The sequence below is a fragment of the Rhinoraja longicauda genome, chromosome 20 (genome assembly GCF_053455715.1).
Source record: "Rhinoraja longicauda isolate Sanriku21f chromosome 20, sRhiLon1.1, whole genome shotgun sequence".
Taxonomy (NCBI): Eukaryota; Metazoa; Chordata; class Chondrichthyes; order Rajiformes; family Arhynchobatidae; genus Rhinoraja; species Rhinoraja longicauda.
In genome coordinates, this window is record NC_135972.1 from 36,224,013 (window position 1) to 36,240,391 (window position 16,379).

At 47.1% G+C, this 16,379-nt stretch overlaps 1 protein-coding gene across 3 annotated transcripts in view; it reads left to right on the plus strand.

The window, feature by feature from the left end:
* The window catches only part of tspan12 (tetraspanin 12), a 39,096-nt gene that overhangs the window by 15,598 nt on the left and 7,119 nt on the right, over window positions 1–16,379 (plus strand). For all 3 annotated transcript variants that reach the window (XM_078417417.1, XM_078417416.1, XM_078417419.1), the window contains one exon: window positions 4,253–4,396. In XM_078417417.1, coding sequence (XP_078273543.1) covers window positions 4,253–4,396 — 144 coding nt within the window. The remainder of the gene's footprint in view (window positions 1–4,252; window positions 4,397–16,379) is intronic.

Consider the following 16,379-nt stretch of genomic DNA (forward strand, 5'->3'; position numbering starts at 1 on the left):
GACGTTTCGGGTCGACCCTTCTTCAGACTGATGTCAGGGGGGCGGGACAAAGGAAGGATATAGGTGGAGACAGGAAGATAGAGGGAGAACTGGGAAGGGGGAGGGGAAGTGAGGGACAGAGGAACTATCTAAAGTTGGAGAAGTCGATGTTCATGCAGCTGGGCTGCAAGCTGCCCAAGCGAAATATGAGGTGCTGTTCCTCCAATTTCCGGTGGGCCTCACTATGGCACTGGAGGAGGCCCATGACAGAAAGGTCAGACTGAGAGTGGGAGGGGGAGTTGAAGTGCTGAGCCACCGGGAGATCAGGTTCTCTGCCTCAGAAGGCAGTGGAGGCCAGTTCGTTGGATGCTTTCAAGAGAGAGCTGGATAGAGCTCTTAAGGATAGCAGAGTGAGGGGGTATGGGGAGAAGGCAGGAACGGGGTACTGATTGAGAGTGATCAGCCATGATCGCATTGAATGGCGGTGCTGGCTCGAGGGGCTGAATGGCCTACTCCTGCACCTATTGTCTATTGTCTATTGTTCGTCAAGGCTGACTGAGCGAAGGTGTTGAGCGAAACGATCGCCGAGCCTGCGTTTGGTTTCGCCGATGTAAAGAAGTTGACATCTAGAGCAGCGGATGCAATAGATGAGGTTGGAGGAGGTGCAGGTGAACCTCTGTCTCACCTGGAAAGACTGGGTCCTTGGATGGTGTTGAGGGGGGAGGTAAAGGGACAGGTGTTGCATCTCCTGCGGTTGCAGGGGAAAGTGCCCGGGGATAGGGTGGTTTGGGTAGGAAGGGATGAGTGGACCAAGGAGTCACGGAGGGAGCGGTATCTGTAGTATGCAGAAAGGGGCGGGGATGGGAAGATGTGGCCAGTGGTGGGGTCCCGTTGTAGGTGACGGAAATGTTGGCAGATGATTTGTTGGATACGCTGGCTGGTGAGAATGAGGGGGATTCTGTCCTTGTTACGAATGGGGGGAGGGGGAGCAAGAGCGGAGCTGCGGGATGGAGAAGAGACCCTTGTGAGAGCCTCATCTATAGTGGAAGAGGGGAAGCCCCGTTTCCGAAGAATGAGGACATCTCTGATGCCCTAGTCTTAAAACGGGAATAAATACTAGAGATTTGGGATACCGCATCAGCAGTAAATGGCCTTCACAGGAAGATTAGAAGAAGAAACACAAATTCTTGACTGGAAATATACCTTTTTAGGAATTTCTTAAAGTTTATGAGGAAGTCAAAAAAGCAAGAAGGTATTTGGAGGAAGTCCAAATAACTGGAGAAAATATGGATTTGGAATTAAAAATGGAAATGTTGGAAACCTCATTCAATGAACCATAAACCTTGGTATCATTAATCTTGCCTTCCTTTCTCTATGTTCATCAATGATAGGAGCAGAATTAGGCCATTCGACCCATCAAGTTTACTCCGCCATGGCTGATCTGTCTCTCCCTCCTAACCCCATTCTCCTGCCTTCTCCCCATAACCTCTGACATCCATACTAATCAAAAATCTATCAATCTCTGCCTTAATAATATCCATTGTCTTGGCCTCCACAGCCTTCTGTAGCAATGAATTCCACAGATTCACCATCCTTCGACTATAGAAGAGACATGGCCAAATAAATATCCATAGTGTTTTCTGATTTTATTCCAAACATTCACAAAGAGTTTTAAAAAATATATTAAAGGGAAAACTGGTAATTGAAGAGAGACACATTTCCCCTTAGTGTGAAGCTGCAGGTGATGGGCAAGGGCCTCATTGAATATTTCTGCTGTGTTTTTGCTCTGAAAAAAGACATGAAGATTAGGATGGTTCATGAAGAGATCTTGAGGGCCATCCATATTATGCTGGAGGAGGTGCTGGACATCTAAGGCCTGATTAGACATGTACAAGGATACGGTGGGAAGCTTGAGAAGAGATTGCAGGAGTCCTGGCTGAGCTACATGAATCATGGTTAGACATGGATAAGGTGGCTGACTATTGGATGTTATGCTTGTATTGAAGAATGGCTGCAAAGAAAAATCTGGTACCTATAGGCCAGCAAGCCAAAAATCTGTGGTAAGAAAGTTAGTGAAGAGGATTCTGAGGGATAAGATATACACAGTTTTGGTTAAACAGTGGGCATGGTTTTGTTAGTGGGAGATCATGAAGTAACGAAGGAGATTGAGCAGGGCAGGGCTGCTGAAGTAGTCTGTATGGACCTCAGCAAGCCTTTGATCAGATGTTGCATGGTACATCGCTGTGGAGGTTGTAGTGTATGGGATCTAGGGAGAGCTGGATAGAAAATTGGCTTCATGATGGGAAGCTTAGGGTGTTAGTGAAAGTTGTTTATTGGACTGGAGGCTTGTGACTAGTGGTGTACCTCGGGGATTGAGAGTGGGCCCATTGCTGTTTGTCATCTCTATCAACAATTTGGAACAGAAGGTACAAGGCATGATTAGTAAGTTTGCAGATGACACAAAAATAGGTGGTATCGTAGACAGTGAAGGTGATCATCAAGAATTACAGTGGGATCTTGATCAGCTGGGTGAGTGGGCCGAGGTGTGGCAAATTAAGTTTAATGCAGTTAATTGCAAGATGTTGCAGTTTGGGAAGTCCAACCTGTGGAGGGAAATGGACAAAACGAGTCCTGACCTGAAATGTAAACTGACCCATTTCCTCCACAAGTGCAGGCCTGACCCGCTGAGTTCCTCCAGCACTTTGTTGTCAACTCGGCTGGGCAGCCAGTAGGTTTTGATGATGCATTTTGGAGGAAGAGGGAAAGTGCCCAAACACAAACTATTAACATGCTGATGATATTCCTTCATTAACATTCCTTCTCTCCAGAGATGCTGCCTGTCCTGCTGAGTTACTCCAGCATTTTGTGTCTACCAACATGCTGGTGGTACTGGGTGCTGGGCACAGAGAGGAAAGGGACACAAGGCAATATCTTCAAATTTTCTCATGGAAGAGAGCTGGATTAATGCGGGGCATGCAGTTGACAAATGTATTCTGGGTACCTACTAAATCACATAATCTAGAAAATAAGATTACCTGAAGAAAGGTGTAAGAATGGAACAGCTGGTAGCACAGTGGCACAACTACTAGACTGCAGTCTCAGCACCAGAGACAACACAGATCAGTGCTCCAATTTCCTCCCAAATCCCAAAGCTGCTGAGGTGGGCAGGTTCATTAGCTATTGTAAATTGCCCCAAGTGTGTAGTAAGTGCATTGAATCTGGCGGGAGATGGTAGGAATGTGAGGAGAATAAAAATGGGATTAGTGTAAAAGGCTGGTTGGTAAGGGAGGACAGGGTGGGCTGAAGGGCCTGTTTTCTTTTGCAAGCCTCTCTGACTATAAAAAAGAGTGAGTGCATTGATAACGTGCCTTTTTCAATTCCACTGAAGGGACAGTAGGATCACTAAAAGCAATGTAATAAATAATCGAATCCATAAACGAATTTAAAAAAACAAAGTGCTGGGTAAACTCAGCGGGTCAGGCAGCATCTCTGAACGTGCATGGGTTGGTAATGCTTCGGGTAGGAACCTTTCCTCAGACAGAAGAACGTTTTCAGTGTTGGAGGAAACTGGAACACAGAAGGCCAGGTTTGAAGCCTATCCATGCCTTCCAGAGATGCTGCTGCCTGACCAGCTGAGTTATTCCAGCACTTGTTTAAACATTTGGTATACCAGACCTGCAGTTCCTTGTGTCTACAAATCCTTTAATGGTGTCGGGGAAAGTTTGTTGGCAGAGACATCAGGTAGCACTGCTCTGCTTTGAATTGTACTAGAGGACTTTGAGTCCTTAGCATTCTACCAGGGACGAGAATTCTACCATGGAGACAAGCCTGAGGTTATCGTTAAGCACAGTAAGGAGGTCTGCAGACTAAAAGGACGATGACTCAAAGTTTTAGTCCAGTGATTAATGCAAAAGCTCAGTCAGGCAAGTGAGAAATGTAGAATCTGTGTGAGATGATGGACATAACTAATTCCAGCTCTTGCCTCTGCCACATTTTACTGTGCTTGAGGTTTGTTCCGTGTTGCACTTTATTGAAAATTGCTTATTCTGGATTGTATCTCCTCCTTTTATGACTTTAAAAGCTGTTTCTAATGTTAGTCATCTGCTGCAAGAAGTGAATGGCTAGTCCAAAATTGTAAACCTTTATAGCAATTGATGTTTATTGTAGATGTTGTTATATGTATAACAGAATGACATTGGTGACGGGGCATAAGTTCCCAGGCTAACAATTCATGAACCTCAAGATATTTACGGGTTTGTTTTTTTTCCCCTAGTTCAAGTGTTGCGGAGTGCTATACTTTACAGATTGGTTAGAAATGGCGGAAATGGAGTGGCCTCCAGAATCTTGCTGCATTAGAGAATTTCCAGGATGCTCCAAGCAAGCCCATTATGGGGACCAGGTTGACATCTATCAAGAGGTAGGAGAGCTGTTCTTTCGAATATTCAATCAAATGAAAGTTGATGCGGGTCAGAAATGAGTACACATCGCATTTGTAGTGGTGCACACTTTTAATAGTCAGCTTTTTGTGTTTGCAGCTTTGGACAAGTTATGGGTACAGAAAATTATCTGTAGATGAAATTTAAAAGAATTCAAAAAGGTGGCACGGTGGCGCAACGGTAGAGTTGCTGCCTTACAGCGCTTGCAGCGCCAGAGACCCAGGTTTGATCCCGACTACGGGTGCTGTCTGTACGGAGTTTGTACGTTCTCCCCATGACCTGCGTGTGTTTTCTCTGAAATCATCGGTTTCCTCCCACACTCCAAAGACATTGGCTTGGTAAATGAAAAAATTGTCCCTCGTGTGTGTGTAGGATAGTGTTAATATGCAGGGATCACTGGTCGGCACGGACCAGCTGGGCCGAAGGTCCAGTTTCCACGCTGTACCACTAAACTAAATCTGTAGAAATAATGGAAAATAACTAATAAGAGTACAAAATATTTGCCGTGCTGATAAACCTATTTGGTCATTTCAACCAATTGCCAGTTTTAGCTGAGATTGAAAACGGAAAGGAGAAAGTTAAGGTGCTAAATGCACAAAAAAACCTGACAAATGAGTCTGAGCCTTCAGGCAGGTGACAGGGCATGTCAACCTGTCCCAGTTGATGGCCACTGAAATGATAGCACAGCACGAGATGATTGGGGCAATGGCCTGTTTACCACATGGTGACGTCCCAATAAGCCTTGAGGGGGGAAGAAGCAGAATTCAGGCCACAACTGATTGACATGATCATTAGCTGTGCCAGACATGAGCTTCAATGTATCTCCAGGTGTACTAGCACAGGACGATAAAACCCTGTATTTGGCTGTTGGCGAGAGAAATCTTTATGAAGAAAGTTATTTTAACATCTTTGCTAGATTGTCTACTTTTGTCCTTGAATGTGTCGAAGGCTCGCATTTAATGCCTATTCCTAATTGCTGTTTGGAGGGCTGTGATGGTGAGCTTCCTTCAGCAGCTCAAGATCATAGTGGTGCAGCTGGAAGAACTGCTGCCTTATAGCGCCAAAGACTCTGATTCAGTCCTGACCTCGTGCGGAGTTTGTATGGAGTTTGCATGTTCTCCCTGTGACCGCGTGGTTTCCTCCGGGTGAGCCGGCTTCCTCTCAAATCCCAAGGACGTACGAATTTGTTTGTCAATTGGCCTCTACATTGCTCCTAATGAGGTGCACAATAGGACCAATTTAATGTAACTGTACGGTCTCTGGCTGCTGCCACCGACAGAATGAGTTCGGTCACTGTGGGGCTCCTTGACCTCTCACCTACCGCTGCTTCTTGTCGGCGGCAGTGAATTTGTGCATTCTCCCCCCCCCCCCCCCCCCTGTATTCACCTATCACTTACCAGGCTTTGTTCCGCACCTCACTTCTCTTCCAGATCCCCCCCCCTCCCCCCCAACAACCACATTCACTGAGTGGTCCCGACCTGACTCACCTTTTCTTGTTCTCCAGAGGTGCTGTTTGACCATCATCTGCAGTTCTTTGTTTCAAATACATATGATGATAATATGTAACAGACCATACCAGAGGGAGCGCCGTCCGTTATTGCCGGTTGTACGCTATAACCGAGTAAGGTTATACACGGGCGGGGGGGGCAGAGATGAAAAGAAAAAAAATGGGAGAGCAGGATACAAGAGGCATGAAATGTGAAGCCCGAGGAAAAAATACAGGTGGAAGGGGGAAGGGGGAAGTGAGTATGGACCTAGGCGGGGCACAAGGCAGAGAAGGAAGGAGAGCTGGGAGCAGGGTTTGTTTGCAGGTTAGTTACTAAAATTGGAGAATTCAATGTTCATCCCATTAGGTGTAAGGTACGCAAGCGGAAAATGAGGTGCAGTTCTTCCAGTTTATGTGTGGCCTCACTCTGGCAATGGAGAGGCCCAGGACAGAAAGGTCAGTGTGGGAATCTGAAGGGGAGCTAAAATTGTTAGCAAATGGGAGATCCAAGAGGCCAGACCATGTACAAGTGTGGCCTAGTCTACGCTGGGTCTTGTCAATGTAAAGGAGGCCATACGGGGAGCAGTAGACGAGAGGGCGCAGCGGTAGAGTTGCTGCGAATGCAGTGCCGGAGACCCAGGTTCGATCCCAACAACGGGTGCTGTCTGTACGGATTTTGTACGTTCTCCCTGTGACCAGCATGGGTTTTCTCCAAGATCTTCGGTTTCCTCCCACACTACAAAGACGTACAGGGTTGTAGGTTAATTGGCTTGGTTAATATAAAAATTGCCCTAGTGGGTGTCGAATAGTGTTAATGTGTGGGCGTGGACCCGGTGGGCCGAAGGGCCTGTTTCCACGCTGTATCTCTAAACTAAAATTTGCGGAGATGCACGTGAACCTCTGTCTCACCTGGAAGGACTTCTGGGGTCGCCCATTGGATGTGAGGGAGGAGGCATAGGGATAGTCTCGCATCTCCTGAGGCTGCACAGGAAAGTACCATGCGAGGAGATGGGTTTACAGTTGGGTTTATAGTGTAGTGAGTCCACAACGAGCGTCTTTGTTCAAAGTCTTTATTCGAAGGTATTTGCAAACAGACTGCAGCTTTTGGACACACACTACTTAACTAGGTATAATAATCTAATCTCATCTTTCCAGCTGGTCGCCAGACACAACTATATCCCGTGCTCCCGCATCTCGTGCCTCGTTAGCCCAACCGAGGGTTCGAGACCCCCCCGCTAATCCGTATGTCCCTACATGACCCCCCCCAGAACCCTCGAAACCGTACCTCACGGGTGCCCGGACCTCCCTCCCGGAACGCGTACGGAGGGGGGAACCCGATACCGCCAATGTGACGGGAGGCGGGAAGGACCGCCTCCACCTTAGCTGGCAAAGGGGTGGCTCCGGCCGATGTAACCCGGTGACTCAAAAAATCTACCACCGACAGGCCGAATTGGCATTTGTCCGGGTGCAGAATCAGGCCGTGGTCCTGCAGCCTCTGGAATATAATGCGGAGGTGGACTAAGTGCTCCTGGACCGAACGGCTGGCAATCAAAATGTCATCGAGATAAATAAACACGAACGGCAACCCTCGACCCACACGTTCCATGAGACGCTGAAATGCCTGAGCTGCGTTTTTAAGGCCGAAAGGCATGCGCAACCACTCAAACAATCCGAACGGAGTAATGGTAGCCGTCTTTGGGATGTCCGGCGGATGGACCGGGATCTGATGGTATCCCCGCACCAGATCGATCTTTGAAAAAATTGTAGCCCCCTCCAGGCTAGCTGAGAAGTCCTGTATGTGCGGAATCGGGTAGCGGTCCGGCCGTGTTGCCGCGTTAAGTCGTCGGAAATCCCCACATGGTCTCCACCCCCCAGATGCTTTGGAAACCATGTGCAAGGGTGAGGCCCACGGACTACTTGAAGGCCGCACAATTCCCAGCCTCTCCAGGTTCAAGAACTCCTCTCGAGCCATGGCCAGCTTTTCGGGAGGGAGGCGCCGTGCCCGGGCAAAAACCGGCGGGCCCTCGGTCGGAATGAAATGCACCACCCCATGCTTCTCGGAAGGTGCATCGAACCGCTGAACGAGGAGCTGCGGGAACTCCGCTAGGACCGCATCGAACTGACCGGGGGTCGTGGTGATGGTCTGGATCGCTGAACTGGGTGGGGCGGGGCTTGGAGGGGCCGCAGGCCCCGTACCTCGGGGCCGTACGTCGGCCGAGGGCTGCAGGCCGCTACCGTGGACGTCTACGACCAACGAAAACGCCCATAGGAAGTCTGCACCCAAAATGGCCTGGCCCACATCCGCCACGATGAAATTCCAACGGTAGGTCCTAGACCCAAAGGACAGGGACATAGTCCTCTTACCGTAAGTGCGGATGGCGCTACCGTTCACTGCAATAAGGGGCGGCCCCTTCCCCCCCGCTTGGACTTCACAGCCGTAGGGAGGCACAATACTCACAACCGCTCCCGTATCCACCAGAAACACGATCCTGGTCTCTTGGTCCGTCACGTAGAGGCGGCAATTACGGCCAATCGAAACTGCCTCTACGTTCGTTCGGCCCAGGCATTTCCCGGAAACGTACACGGGGCTCTGCAACTTCGGGCATCACTGCCCCACCGCCGATGGAAGAAACACCAGCCGCTTTTATTCTGCCGTGCTGGTTGTGTCCGCGACCAATAAACATGTTCTGCAGCCCCCTCTTGCCTGGCAGACTGCGAAATAGCGGTCGAGCCGTCGCTCTCCCGGCCGCTCCCCCGACTGCCGCTGGGCCTCGAGACACGATTGACCGAGTTGTCCCGGTTGTGCCGCTCCCTGACGAGCACGTCGGCTTTCTCGGCGAGCGTCTCCGGGTCGTCGAACGAGACGTCGGCCAACACCAGCCTGACGTCCTGGGGTAGCTTCTCTCGAAATGCCGCCTTGAACATCATGCACGGCTGATGGTCGCCCACCAAGGTCAGCATTTCCGTCATCAACTCGGACGGCAGCCGCTGCCCCAGCGCTGGTAGATGGAGCAGCCTCAGAGCCCGCTGGTTCTGGCTCCAGCCGAATTTCTTCAGTAGGAGCCTCTTGAGCCCCACGTACTGCTCCGTTTGGGGTGGACTGGTCAGATACTGACTGACCCTCGCCGCCACCTCCGCCTGCAGACAGCTCACGAGGTGGTGGAACTTCTCCAGTTCGCTATCCACCTTTTTAATGTGGAACTGTGATTCCGCCTGTACGAACCACAGGTGCGGCTGATGGGCCCAGAACGGCGGTAGGTGCACCTCGCCCGCGCTCGCTCCCACCTGCGACATGCTGCGTGTTTTCTTCGCGTTCGGGTCACCAATGTAGTGAGTCCACAACGAGCGTCTTTGTTCAAAGTCTTTATTCGAAGGTATTTGCAAACAGACTGCAGCTTTTGGACACACACTACTTAACTAGGTATAATAATCTAATCTCATCTTTCCAGCTGGTCGCCAGACAACTATATCCCGTGCTCCCGCATCTCGTGCCTCGTTAGCCCAACCGAGGGTTCGAGACCCCCCCCCGCTAATCCGTATGTCCCTACAATAGTATATTTCTAGTTGGAATGGCAAATGATGTCCATGTCAACTAGCACGTAGTAACATCCCATAACCTTTATCTTCCTTGAAAGATGGCATCATAAAAGCCTAGGGGTGAGGTTGCTGGTTCATTTTGTTGGTAGTGCGCTGGTAGTGGGGATGTTGAATGGATGCTAGATGGGGTGCTTGGGGATGTTGAATGGATGCTAGATGGGGTGCTTGGGGATGTTGAATGGATGCTAGATGGGGTGCTCGTCAAGTAGCTACTTTGCTGGGAGTAGTGTTGAGCGTCTTATGTTGTTAGACCTAGTTCACACAAAAATGAAAGGTAGACCTACTACCCTAAGTAATGTGGTTTCAACAATAATCCTACAATTTCATAGGTGTCGCTACTGAGATTAGCTTTTTTAATTTGGATTTTTATTTAATTACATCAATTTAATTTCCCCAAGTAACACAGTGGCATTTTCTGGATGAATACTCCAGAATTCTGAATGGGGGGTCAGTTAGCTTGCATTTCATTAATGTGCTTGTCAAACTGCAAGTGAGAATTTCATTGTTCCTGTCCCAGTACATATGACAATTAAACACTCCATACACTTGACATTTAGTTTAGCTTAGAGATACAGCGTGGAAACAGGCCCTTCAGCCCACAGCCCATGCTGACCAACGATCCCCGTACACAAGCACTATCCACCACACGAGAGACAATTTACAATTTTTACAGAAGCCAATTAACCTACAAACCATTGCATGCCTTTTGAGTGTGGGAGGAAACCGGAGCATCCGGAGAAAACCCACGCAGCTCACGGGAAGAATGTACGGACAGCACCCGTAGTGAGGATCGAACTTGGGTCTCTGGCTCTGTAAGGCAGCAACCCTACTGCTGTGCCACCATGTCATCTGACCTAATTTATTCACCCTAATCTGGCAGACAGACCTGTGCAAATGTAGTCTGAATGCAGACTACATCAGTGGTGATTGAAATGACCTCTCTATATCAACTGATATAAACATGGCAGGCCTAAACATCCTGGCAGCTCGATGCTGCTTTCATTTAATCGGTCTCCTCTGTTGGATTCCTGGTGGAGTCCATTGGTAGATGTGCAGAGATAAACAACTTTCTGCAATTTCCCAGCAGTTGTGGGAATAACTGATGACATTAAATGTGACTTTATTCATTTCAAAGGATAGGAATGAAGGAGACGGGCAAGTTTCAGCTAATAGTTAATTAATTGTTATGTTAAAAGTACGAAATTAACTTAAATTTATTGTGGTTAAGTGATTTAACAGTTTTTTAAATCTTTAAGTGCTAAAATCTTGTTTTTTGTTAATTTTATATGAGAGAGTAGGCCTTTGGGAATGTGATAACTGGCTGTGTAATCATTTCAAGATCTGGGATCTAATATTTATTTAGAGTGTGAGATGCAGCGTAGAAACAGGCACCAGCCCACCGATTTTATCAGGCCACCGAGTCATCGCCAACCACCAGTTACCTGTTCACACTAGTTCGATGTTATCCCATTTTCACGTCCACTTCCTACAAACAAGGGGCGATTTACAGAGGCCAATTGAACTACAAATCTGCGCATCTTTGGGATGTGGGAGGAAAAGGAGCAGTCGGATGAAACTCGTGTGGTTACAGGAACAACGTGCAAACTCCATATAGGCAACACCCAAGGTCACGATTGAACCTAGGCTCTGATTCCGCGAGGCAGGAGTTCAGAGGTTCTCGGAGCAGAATAAGGCCAATTGGCCCATCAAGTCTACTCGGCCATTCAATCATGGGTGATCTATCTTTCCCTCTCAACCCCATTCTCCTGCCTTCGCCCCATGACTCCTGACACTCTTACTAATCAAAAATCTGTCAATCTCCGCCTTAAGATTATCCATTGACCTGGCCTCCACAGCTGCCTGTGGCAATGAATGCCACAGATTCACCACCCTCTGACTAAAGAGATCTACCAGCCGCACCACTGTGCCCCCAGATGGTGGGAAGGATCTTCTTGCAGGGCCCCACTGATCAGAAACCGGCTTCAGGCAGGCAATGGACCAGTGAGGACGGATCAGAGTGAAACAGTGGCCCAGATGTGGCTCCTGTGCTGCCGCCTTTGTGGAAAGGTTAGCTGTGATCTCTGCATCATTTTCATTTTGGGATCGGCCACTCGATGCCCATATATTTGTTTTCCCCATTATAAAATCTAAACTAGATTTCTCTCACTGCTTTTCATCTCAAGAACAACTCTCCTAATATTTTCTTTAAAAATAATCAATTATCTTGTTTGCAACTACAGGCTAAAGCTGTGTGAGTAAATCATTGCTTTCAGTTTCAGTGTCAGTGTTAATCTAGTGGAATAAATCATGAGTGCATTGTTAAACATACACATCCTACTGAAATAAGTGGAGTACACTTTGTGCGTTGTGTGAGTGCCCACTACTTCACGTTGCCAGAGGGGCTGTTCAGGCAAACATTTACTCCTTCCTTCCAATAACAAGCTTGTTGAAAATATTTAATGCTTTCATTCTTCAGTCTCTGCACTTCAATAATTTCCTCATATTCATTAACAAGCTTAGGAGTTTCTTGTCACCAGTTTCCAAATTGACTTGCAGCAATTGGTTCTGAGCTGTAGTCCTGCAATATGAAAATATTACCAATCAGTATTAGTAGAGGAAGCAATGAGTGCTGCCTGAAGTCAGATTGCAGCATTATCATGTACGGGGTACATTTCAATGAAGCTTCTTGTGAACTGGAAAATAGGAAATCATCCAGAGCACATCAACAAATAAATGCCTTTTGCCAAAGGAGGTCTCGCAGGCATTTAACAATTGACATTGAAGTGTTTTCTGCCAGGAAATAATAAGCTAAGCTTTAAATTTCCTTTTTCTTTTTCTCATCTTGGTTAGTGTTCAGATATTATGTGCAAAATGTACCACTGTAGCCATATAAGTACACAATGGCAAATCAGAATTCACATATTTGTGGTTTTTCTTTTCAAATGACGCACTAAAACTATTCCAGGACAATATTTGTTTAGGGATGGGGCAGTGAAAGAGAGATTTTAAGAAGACTAAATTATAAAAACAACTCGGATATCCTTTTCTGGTACATGTTAATAATGTGTATTTTAATGAGTCATTATAGCATTCCTGAAACAATAACTTGGACGTTAGGAGTTAGGAGGAGGGGGAGTTCAACGAGATCTGGGTGTCCTAGTGCATCAGTCAATGAAAGGAAGCATGCAGGTACAGCAGGCAGTGAAGAAAGCCAATGGAATGTTGGCCTTCATAACAAGAGGAGTTGAGTATAGGAGCAAAGAGGTCCTTCTACAGTTGTACCGCCCTGGTGAGACCGCACCTGGAGTACTGTGTGCAGTTTTGGTCTCTAAATTTGAGGAAGGATATTCTTGCTATGGAGGGCGTGCAGCGTAGGTTCACTAGGTTAATTCCCGGAATGGCGGGACTGTCGTATGTTGAAAGGCTGGAGCGATTGGGCTTGTATACACTGGAATTTAGAAGGATGAGGGGGGATCTTATTGAAACATATAAGATAATTAGGGGATTGGACACATTAGAGGCAGGAAACATGTTCCCAATGTTGGGGGAGTCCAGAACAAGGGGCCACAGTTTAAGAATAAGGGGTAGGCCATTTAGAACGGAGATGAGGAAGAACTTTTTCAGTCAGAGAGTGGTGAAGGTGTGGAATTCTCTGCCTCAGAAGGCAGTGGAGGCCAGTTCGTTGGATGCTTTCAAGAGAGAGCTGGATAGAGCTCTTAAGGATAGCGGAGTGAGGGGGTATGGGGAGAAGGCAGGAACGGGGTACTGATTGAGAGTGATCAGCCATGATCGCATTGAATGGCGGTGCTGGCTCGAAGGGCTGAATGGCCTACTCCTGCACCTATTGTCTATTGTCTATTGTCTATTGACGTATGAAGTTGAAAGTAAATTCTAAATTTAGAAAATGTAAAGTTTTCATTACAAATATTCATAATTCAATTACATTGACTATCCAAATGTAGAATATGCAGCAGATACCCAATTTTTGACATTTTTATTAATATTACCATTTGAACATAGAGAATATTATTAACATTCTCCCTGAATGTTATTTTCCCTCAGAGACTAATGTTGAAAAATCCTGATCGATATATTTTATTGCTGGTCTATTTAGATGCCTACAGTAATTTTATCTGTACATTACTACACTGGCTTTTGCAAGTCATGGCTCTATTGATCTTTATTGTCCTACTTTTACATAACTTTTTTGGCCCTCATGAAACTTGGCTTCCTAGCACTAGTTTTATGGTTCTAACAGTGGTTGCTTTGCTTTTGATTTGTTGCAAAATTAGTATCTTAATTTGTGCTTGCATAATATTAGGCCACTGTAATCGTACATGCCAGTAACAAGCAGAGCAAGAAGAATGGGACAGAGTCATAATGGTACAGTGTGGAAACAGGCCCTTTAGCCCAACTTGCCCATACCCGCCAACATGTCCCAGCTACTCTAGTCGCACCTGCCCGCATTTGGCTCATATCCCTCCAAACATGTCCTATCCATGCACCTGTCTAACTGTTTCTTAAACGTTGGGATTGTCCCCGGTTCAACTACCTCCTCTGGCAGCTTGTTCCGTACACCCACCACCCTTTGTGTGAAAAGGTTACCTCTCAGATTCCTATTAAATCTTTGCCCCTTCACCTTAAACCAATGTCCTCTGGTTCTTGATGAACCTACTCTGGACAAGAGACTCTGTGCATCTACCCGATCTATTCCTCTCATGATTTTATACACCTCTATAAGATCACCCCTCATCCTCCTGCACTCCAAGTAATAGTGTCCCAGCCTACTCAACCTCTCCCTATAGGTCAAACTCTCTAGTCCTGGTAAATCTTCTCTGTACCCCTTCCAGCTTGACAACATCTTTCCTTCAACATGGTGCCCAGAACTGAACACAATATTCTAAATGCGGTCTCACCGACATCTTGTACAACTGCAACATGACCTCCCAACTTCTATACTTAATACTCTGACTGATGACGGCCAATGTGCCAAAAGCCGTTTTGACCACCTTATCTACCTGCGACTTGACCTTCAAGAAACCATGCACCTGCACTCCTAGATCCCTCTGCTCTACAACACTCCCTCGAGCCGTCCCATTCGCTGTGTAGGTCTAATTTGATCTAATCTAATCCTAATTTGATGTCTGTGTTGGAAAATATGTACTTCAATGTGAGTGGAAGGCTCAAACTCTGGGAAGAGAGACTAGAGAAATCTCCGGAAGACATTCACAAGGCAATCGATCCCTCTGAGAAACTCCCACCAGTTTCCGACCAACCGTGGATAACCTGGCGCAGTCTCAACAGACTGGGGACAGGCAGGGGAGGAGCAAATCCAACATGCTGAAGTGGGGATACACTGAAGATGCGGTAGACTGCGGGTTCAGACGTGGCCCCCAGACAATGGGACATCTCCTGAGCTGTGACGTGCTGCATGACACATGCACTGTAAAGGATCTTGCAGAGGCCAACGATATGGCACTAAAATTTGCTTACTGCGCCTCGCCATTCCCCGGGCCTCGCCTCGCCATTCCCCGGGCCTCGCCTCGCCATTCCCCGGGCCTCGCCTCGCCATTCCCCGGGCCTCGCCTCGCCATTCCCCGGGCCTCGCCTCGCCATTCCCCGGGCCTCGCCTCCCCTCACTGCCCGCCGGTCCTCGCCTCGCCGCCTGCCAGGCCATTGTGATTTGCTATTGAAGACCACTGGAGCAAGTATGTCTTCAATGAAATTAGGTATGTGCAGTTTTAAATGAAACTCTTTCTTCATAACTTACTCACACATTTTATGATCGTTGTTCTTTTATTCAATATCAAGAGAATAGGGATGTGTACGGAAAAACCAAAATAGAAAAAAACAAAACAAAACAAAATTTTCTTTGTTGTAAAAAGTATTTCTGTTCAATAGCCTTTCTATAAATACCAGAATATACTCATGATAGGCCTGACATTGTACATGTAATCCAAGAACTATAGACTGTTGGAAATAATAGTCGTTTTTCACACATGAATGTAGCACAACGCGTATGCACATTTGGCGTGCATACTTTTTTTTGCTGAAAAGTCGCATTACGCGCCATATTATGAATTTGATGTAAAATTCTGAATTTTGGACATCAAAATTATGAATTTGTAAAACCAAATGTTGGGAGGTCTGTTCATGAACCATACTGTGACCACACCTCTCCATGTTGGAAGAATGGAAGATGCAGAAAGAGATTCCTGAAGACGTTTATCGAAAGCACAATGTATGGAGATGAGTCACATCCTCTGTACAGGAGACGATCTCCGGATATGGGAGGTTTTCAGGGATATCATGAAGGATGCCGGGATTGACCTATTACTTCTGAATGGGTGGTGCCCTGTAGTGCTCAACTCTTGAAGTTGTTCAAATGTTACATCAACTTTGAGATATGCTCCTCTGTAAAGTCGGTCAAATGCGTGTTCAAGTACACCTTGAAGGGGAATGAGCAAGCAGTTTTTGGAGTTACCAGGGATGACAAAATTGCACAGTACTTTACTGGCAGATGCATTGGTCCGTCAGAAGCAGTGGGATTAAAATTCTTGGATTCCAACTCATGAGAGATGCCCCGCTGTCGTTCGACTCCAGGTACATCTACCACAAGAACAACTCGTGGACTGAAACAACCCTTCCAGCTGTGGTTTAGATTCGCATGCAACTCTTTCAACCTTGTCTACTGCGTTAGGTGCTCACGATGTGGCCGCCTCTACATCAATGAGACCAGCTTCAGACAAGACCGTGGATTTGCAGAGCACCTGCGCTCTGTCCACAGTGGCCATCCCGAGCTTCCAGTTGCATGCCATCTCATCTTCTCTTCTCCCACCTACGCTGACCTCCTGGCTTATCCACTCTCCTTCCCATCTACT